The sequence below is a fragment of the Melospiza melodia genome, unplaced genomic scaffold, assembly GCF_035770615.1.
Source record: "Melospiza melodia melodia isolate bMelMel2 unplaced genomic scaffold, bMelMel2.pri scaffold_48, whole genome shotgun sequence".
Taxonomy (NCBI): domain Eukaryota; kingdom Metazoa; phylum Chordata; class Aves; order Passeriformes; family Passerellidae; genus Melospiza; species Melospiza melodia.
In genome coordinates this window covers 1,615,552-1,622,815 of record NW_026948796.1, presented here as the reverse complement: position 1 = coordinate 1,622,815, position 7,264 = coordinate 1,615,552, and the positions used below count along the sequence as shown (strand labels likewise).

The 7,264-nt window shown below is 54.0% G+C and overlaps 1 protein-coding gene across 1 annotated transcript; it reads right to left on the bottom strand.

The window, feature by feature from the left end:
- Positions 1 to 4,744: 4,744 nt before the first annotated feature.
- Positions 4,745 to 5,769, bottom strand: LOC134413691 (serine/threonine-protein kinase pim-1-like). Its single transcript, XM_063147734.1, has 3 exons — positions 5,313 to 5,769; positions 4,911 to 5,087; positions 4,745 to 4,830 (listed from the first exon to the last, which is right to left on the bottom strand). The coding sequence occupies exons 1-3, from the start codon at positions 5,767 to 5,769 to the stop codon at positions 4,745 to 4,747; spliced, it is 720 nt and encodes a 239-aa protein (XP_063003804.1).
- Positions 5,770 to 7,264: the final 1,495 nt, after the last annotated feature.

The following is a 7,264-nucleotide window of genomic DNA, read 5'->3' as shown; positions in this document are numbered from 1 at the left end:
GGACTCCCTGGGCTTGGATTAGAAGGAAAAATATGGATGATTGTATCCCCTGGATATTAAGAAATAAAGACAAATGAAACCAAGCCCTGCCGCCACGCGCACTCTCCTCAGGCCCCTCCGTTCCCGCCTCCTGCCCTGAGGGCCTTGGCGGTGGGGGGCGGGGGGGGGGGGGAATGGCGTTCTGAGGGTGGCGCCGGGATCGTGTGGGCGGCTCCTAGATCGTGTGGGCGGCTCCTGGATCCTGTGGGCAGCGCTGGGATCCTGAGGGCATTGCCTGAATTGTCCCGGCAGTGCTTGGATCCTGAGGGCAGGTGCTGGATCCTGTGGGGAGCGTCGATCGTGTGGGCAACTCCTGGATCCTATGGGTATCATCTGCATCCTGAGGGCAGTGCCCAGTTTGACCAGGCCGCACCTTGATCCTGAGGACAGCTCCCGGATTGTGTGAGCAGTGCCTGGATCCTGAAGACAGCACTCGGGTCCTGAGGGCAGCACTCAGATCCTGAGGGCAGCACTCGGATCCTGAGGGGAGCACCTGGATTGTGGGGGGAGCACCCAGACAATATGGGGAGCACCCAGATCGTGTGGGGAGCGCCTGTCTCCCTCCCAAGCAGACCCATTATCCACAGTTCTGGAACACAGTGACTTCTCCAATCTATACAACTGGTGAGAAACCACATAAGGGCATGTGATTATCTAAAGTTCAAATTTCTGCCAGAGTAGATGAATGGTAAAAGCATCATCCGCCTTCCCTCAGCCCAGGCCAGGGCCAACATCATCCACAGCCCTGGGGCGGTTCCTGTCCGCTTCCTGAGGGAATGTTTCCCTACAGTTCCTCACACTTCCCGTCAGAAGAAAGGGTGAAGGGAAGTAGGACATAAGGGATACATGTTTACTTCCCCAGGATGAGCACACTGCTCCCTACATGCAGGGGAAGTACCCCCAAGCACAGGACCTGATGTGTGTTTTTAAAAACTTGAGCCTCAGCACATCCTTATGGCCCTGCCAGAGGTGAAACTGTTGCCAGCATCCTCCAGTAATGCTACCCAACATAAGAATAGCAATCAAGGAGCGCAGGTACAAGCACACATCTGCCCTTTATCTGCCAGGTCTAGTTGGCTGTGCTCAGTCCTGGAGAATCAAGGTTGGGAGTTGCCTAAAGTTCCTCAAGAAGCTGACAGATTTTTGCCCTCACATAAAAAGTGCCCTCTCTGTTCAGATGATATTGAAGGACTGTGACTTTGAAATGCAGAACTATTTGCCTTGTTTAGTGGCTTGGACAGCCTTGCAGTTCTGGGGAAGTTTAATGCAGATTCCCTCAAAGAACACAGCGTTTTCTAGGGAATATTCCTGTTTTTTGCCAAAATACAAGAGTCTCAGGGCCTCTGCACTCCATTTCAGTGATCCAAAATTCAGGTTGTTCATCCCTTTTGGCCCAGTGAAAGGACTGTCATGAAATTTCATCTCTGACTTGGAATCTCATTGCTACCTGCATTGAAGTCCTGGAGAACTCATCATTAGGTGACCATGTGCTCATTTGAGATGCTTCAGAACATGAAGATAGATGATCCCAAAGTTGCGCATTCCCCAGTCTGGAAAGGAAGGTGCCAAAAAGAGAAAAATGGACACAAAAGGATAGGGTCCTGCATCCAACAAATGCCTTGTGCTGCAAGGTACAAGGGTGTCCTCTCATCCCTCCCAGACCAGGCAGCGCTTTTCTCCTCTGCCCACATCACACACACTGCACCATCCTGGGGACCAAAAGGCTTTGGGCTCCAGGATTTTCCCCCAAATCAATGACTACAGGGCAATGAAAATAACTAGTACTTCCATATACTCATTCTGTCCTTTTATTTCAACAAAAGCAACCATCAAACCACTTCTAACTTAGCAAAAGCTACAACTCAAAGGACTAAGGAACATATTCCAGAGGAACACCTTCCTGACAAAGGGCATAATACCATCTATCAAAAAAAAAATGGCCTCCTAAGAACTTTCCTAAGAGATTTCTTCTTCTTCCTAGGACTTTTCTCACCTCTACTCCAAGCCTTTAGAATTCTTAACATAATCCCCTGGCTTCTTTCACTTCCTAGAGTGAACTTTGATGTGTCATTTATTAATGAAAGAGGAAGAGAAGGCATTAGATGGCCTTCACCCTAATGGCAGGGAGCATTACAAATTGCTACCTTGTATTTCACATAAAGAAACAACTTTATTAACACTCCTGTTTATTATCCTCATGTTCCTGGTATGAACATGGGCAGACATGGGAAGGAGCGTGAGGCACTCACCTCTTCCTCGGTGCTCCAGCTCAGGTGTCTTCTGGCCACGCTGCAGACAGCACTGCGTACACTCCAGACAGTCCTGGGTCCCTTGGAGCCAGAGCCCTCCTCGGGTGGTGACAGTGACAGGCGTGCCTCAGCTTCTGTCCCTAAAGAGGCTAACCCGAACACTAACCCTAACAACTAAGCATTACTCGAACATGAAAAATAACACTATGCCTAACACTAAAACTAAGCCCAAACCTAATGCTAACCCTAAGCCTAAACCTAAACCTAATCCTAACCCTAGACTAGTGGGAGCTTCCAGCAGGCTTGGGGAGGGGCTGTGGGGGCAGCGCTCTGGAACCAGGCCTGGAGTCAAGGCCTCTGCCCCGCTGTGAGGGGCTCTGCTGGGCAGGGCTGGGCCTTGGCCTGTGGCGTGCCTGGGAGCAGCCAGGGCTCAAGATGTGCTGGGCAGGTCCCCACACGCCTCTTCTTCCCGCGGCGTGTTGGGCTGCCCCAGGAGCTGTGGGTAGCGGGGGTTCACCCAGATGGTGCGGATAGTGATGGCCCTGCTGCCCTGCTCGTCTGACAGCTCCTCGCTCATCCCGGCATCCCCTTTGGCAGCTGCTTGATCTCTGGTTTGGGGAGTAAGCTCTAAGTGTCCTGTGCCTTAGAGGTTCTGGTTCCTCCTCACAGGACATATAGGCGCTCTCATCCCCGCTGCTGCTGCTGCCGCCCTGGACATCCTCTGAGCTGTCCCCCTCCTCGCTGGGCAGCCCTGCCAGGAGGATCTTTGCTGCTGCCATTGCCCACTGCCTGCGAGCGTCCACCTGGCTTGTGGAGGGGCTGGGGGGCAAGAGAAAAAGAATTGTTTCACGACTGGAGTCCTCTGCCCAGCTGTGAGAGGCTCTGCTGGGCAGAGCTGAGGCTTGGCCTGAGGCTGTACATGGGGGAACGTTGCTGTGCTCTACCCCGGCCTCGCCTGGCTTCACATGGGGCCTCACTTCTCCGCCTCTGCAGCTCTGGTCGGGGTCCTGTTCCCCCTGGGACAGCTCTTTGGGGCTGCTTGCTTCCCAGGCCGCCTCCTCACCATCTAGTGTTGTCAGGACAGCCCCCAGTGCTGCCCCTGCCCCCTGCCCACCGAGAGCTTCCAGCCCCCTGGGTTTGGTCTACAAGGAAAAATATGGATGTTTATTTTCCCTGGACATTAAGAAACAAGGATAAATGAAAACAAGCCCTGCTGCTGCCCACACTCTCCTCAGGCCCCTCCGTTCCCGCCTCCTGCCCTGAGGGCCGTGGCGGTGGGATGGCGTCCTGAGGGCGGCGTCGGGATCCTGTGGTCAGAGCCTGGATCCTGTGGGCAGAGTCTGGATCCTGACTGCATTGCCCGGATCGTCTGGGCCGAGTTTGGATCCTGCGGGCTGCTCCTGGATGCTGTGGGCAGAGCCTGGGTCGTGTGGGCCGTGCCTGGATCCCATAGGCGTCACCAGGATCCTGAGGGCAGTGCCCAGATCAACCAGGCAGCACCCAGATCCTGAGGGCAGCTTTTCGATCGTGTGGGCAGTGCCTGGAAACTGAGGGCAGCTCTTAGATTCTGAGGGCAGCACTTGGATCCTGATGGCAGCACCTGGATCCTGTGGGCAGCTCCCGTTTCCCTCCCAAAACTCACCCTCTATGCACAGTTCTGGAACACAGTGACTTCTCCAATCTATACAACTGATGAGAAACCACATAACGGCATGTGATTGTCTAAAGTTCAAATTCCTGCCAGAGCAGATGAATGGCAAAAGCATCACCCACCTTCTCTCAGCCCAGGCCAGGGCCGGCATCCTGGGGTAGCCAGAGCAGATGAATGGCAAAAGCATCACCCACCTTCCCTCAGCCCAGGCCAGAGCCGACATCCTGGGGTAGCCAGCCAGCTTCCTGAGGGGGTGTTCCCCCCTCAGGAAGGGGTTGTGCTCCAGAAGAACATGCCAGCTGTGCCCCGGCTTGCAGGGACATCACGATGCCATTGAGCTGTGGTGCCGTGGCATCTTCACTGCACTGCCACCACTTCTCCAATGGGACGGGCAGCATGGAGCCGCTCCCTCACAGCTCACGGGGACCAGCGGAAGCATCTCCTTGGCTGCGCTCTCTCCTCCATGCCGCAGTCGCATGGACACGCTCCAGAGTTTTCTTCCAGCGCCACAAGATGCGTACCGGTGCTACTTGCTGGCTCCTGGATCCTACTGTGCACAGGAATGCATCTCTGCTGTCTCCTGGGCCAGGCTGGGCTCCTGCAGCCAAGAATGCTCAAAAAGGTCCTCCAGTGATGGCCTGTCTGTGGGCTCCATTCATAAACACCACCTGATGAAGTGCTGGCACTCTGCGGAGAGAAACCAGAAACCGCCGCTCAGCGGGACAAGGCTCCTGTCCATGCTCTCCCACATTCCACAATGCCCAGGCCACCAGGAGTGCTCAGAGCTACAGCCAAAATCTTCCTATCAATCCTCTCTTGCGGAGGACACCAGCACAGAGGCACAGGTGCCACCTCCTCCAGCTGAGCCCAGGAGATCTACCTCCTCACCAGCTGCAAGAGCAGGATGCTTATGCGCCAGCTGCCCCTCCCAATCCTGTTCTTCCCCTCATGCCTTGAAGGCACATCCCCACCTTGAGACACCCAGGGCAGGAAGAAGAGCTGGCCCCAGACAATGTCCTCGTTGGTGTGGAAAGGAAGGTACCTGCAGACCAGCTCATAGAGCAGGATGCCCAGGGACCAGATGGTGGCTGGCAGGCCATGGTAGCAGCCAAAGAGGATCCACTCTGGTGGGCTGTACTCCGGTGTTCCTATAGAACACAGGCGCAGCTCATCAGGCCCATGCTGCTCCCTCCCTCCCAGCCAGCTCCCATTCCACAACAGCCAGTCCCTGCCCTGCCAAAAAGCAACTTGGCTGTAGCTGGCTGAAGAAGGATTCTCCCTCCTTCCCTCCCTCCTTTCTTCCCTCCCTCTTCCCCCTCTGCCAGCCAAGGGGGAAACTTTGCTGCCCTGCTGGGCCCCGGCTTTGGACTTACCTGACATCCTGGTGTAGAACGTGTCCTGGAGGATTGTGCCGCACCCGAAGTCGATGAGCTTTGCCTTGCCTGTGGCCAGGTTGACGAGGACGTTCTTGGCCTTGATGTGGTGGTGCAGGGCACCCCTGCTGCTGCAACGCCGCACGGCTTCCAGCACCTGGCAGAGCAGCCCCTGTGCCACGGGCTCTGTCAGGAACCGCTGCTCATGCAGGAAGTACCAGAGGTCCTGACAGCGCTGCGGACGCTCCATGAGCAGTGTGAAGCCATCGGGCACCTCGAACCAGTCCAGGAGCTGCATGACGCTGTGGAAGCCAGGCCATGACACCTTCCACAGCAGTGCTGGCTCCAGGGGCACCAGGGCGCCCTTGCGCTGCGGGGGGACCGCAATGCCGTCAGTGGGGCTGATGCTGCGCCACACCTCAAGCAGCCCCTGCTGGGCCCCGCCGCAGCTCACCATGGCCCGGCCTGGGGCACTGCTCAGCCCCTGCTCACTCCACGCTCGCTGCCCTCACAGCGTTCTGGCTGCCGCCCTGCCAGGCCTCACTTCAGCCCCTCCCGGCACGCCGCACTGGCTCCTCCCACTGGCTCTGCTCACTTACCAGCCGTGCCCACTCCAAGATGCCCTCCCAGGACACTCACTTGGTGGCCACCTGCGAGCCAAGGCCAGCGGTGGACTGAAGATCACGTTTGGTTAAGAGTGTATAAGCTGGACAACACGCAGAATAAAAAAATATTTTTCTTCTTGGACCCTGATCACATGTGTATGTCACGTCTGGCCTAATGGTGACAGTTGTCCCATCTCTGGGTCAAGAAACAAGTATTGTCTGACAGGTAACTTGTCAGCAAACTGAGAAAGAAATTAGTACCTGGGCATGTAGATTTCTGAAGGGAGGAAAGAAAACTGTTGACAAGAATAAGACTAAGTTTTAAACAACTGAAACACTCAAAAATAACATCTTTTGGGCTATTGTACCATATGTTACACAGAGTTCAAACAAACCACAACTCATTAGTATCTGGACTTCATTGTCCACTATGCTTTGAAATGTTGCTTGAAGGCACTTTGTGTCAAAGATCCAGTTCCTGTAGGTCACTGTAGGTGTAGATCAAAATCCTACCAAAAAATCCATATGCAAACCAGCAAGAGCAAGACTTTTGTCCTTGGCAGTAGCTTCCAGGAGCTGGAAATCCCCAGGCCTAGACACAAAGATGTGTATTCAAAAGAGGGAGAGAAGCACCATGCTTAGCTCTAACTGTGACCTTTGATAGCAGGTCTTACTAGCAGGTAATAAATTCCATTTGTTCTGTTCTTAGCCAGAGCCAAGATGGGAATCAAAGTCTAGATGACAGGAGCCTCAGCTTTTCCAGAAGAGGAAAAATACAAAGGATGGTAAATTTGCATTGGGTTTACAGGGTTTTGTTACAGATGGATAGACAAGTGATGAACCTTAAAAGATGACAGCAAAGGAAAATCAACAGATATGCTGAAAGTGAGTGAAGAGGAAGGAGACTTCAGATTCACTGAAAAGCTGCACAGAAAGCTTCTCTACTTTTTGCAGTTGCTTCAAGTTTGAAATTACAAACTCTAGCAGCACTTCCAACTTATCTTTATTAATTCTAGAGCAAAGACAATCAAAACTGTGTACTCCTGTTTACAGTATGCAGTAAAGCACAGGAAGCCATTAGAGTAAGAAAAATTGTGTTTAGAAGGCTGAGGCAGCCTTAGGGGTAGGAGGAATGGGGAGGCGTGGAAATCGGGCATGTGGACACCATTCGAGGAGCATCCAGGCCCTGAGCAGTCCCTCACAGTGGGTATCCCAGCAGATGGAGTCCAAATGGAGCCACAGCTGGGTGGGAAAAGTGCTGGGCTGTTGAGCCATGGTTAGCAGGGGCTCCTGCATCAAATTGCTCCCTGACAGGTGTGGTATGCTGTGTGTGTGTGTGTGTGTGTG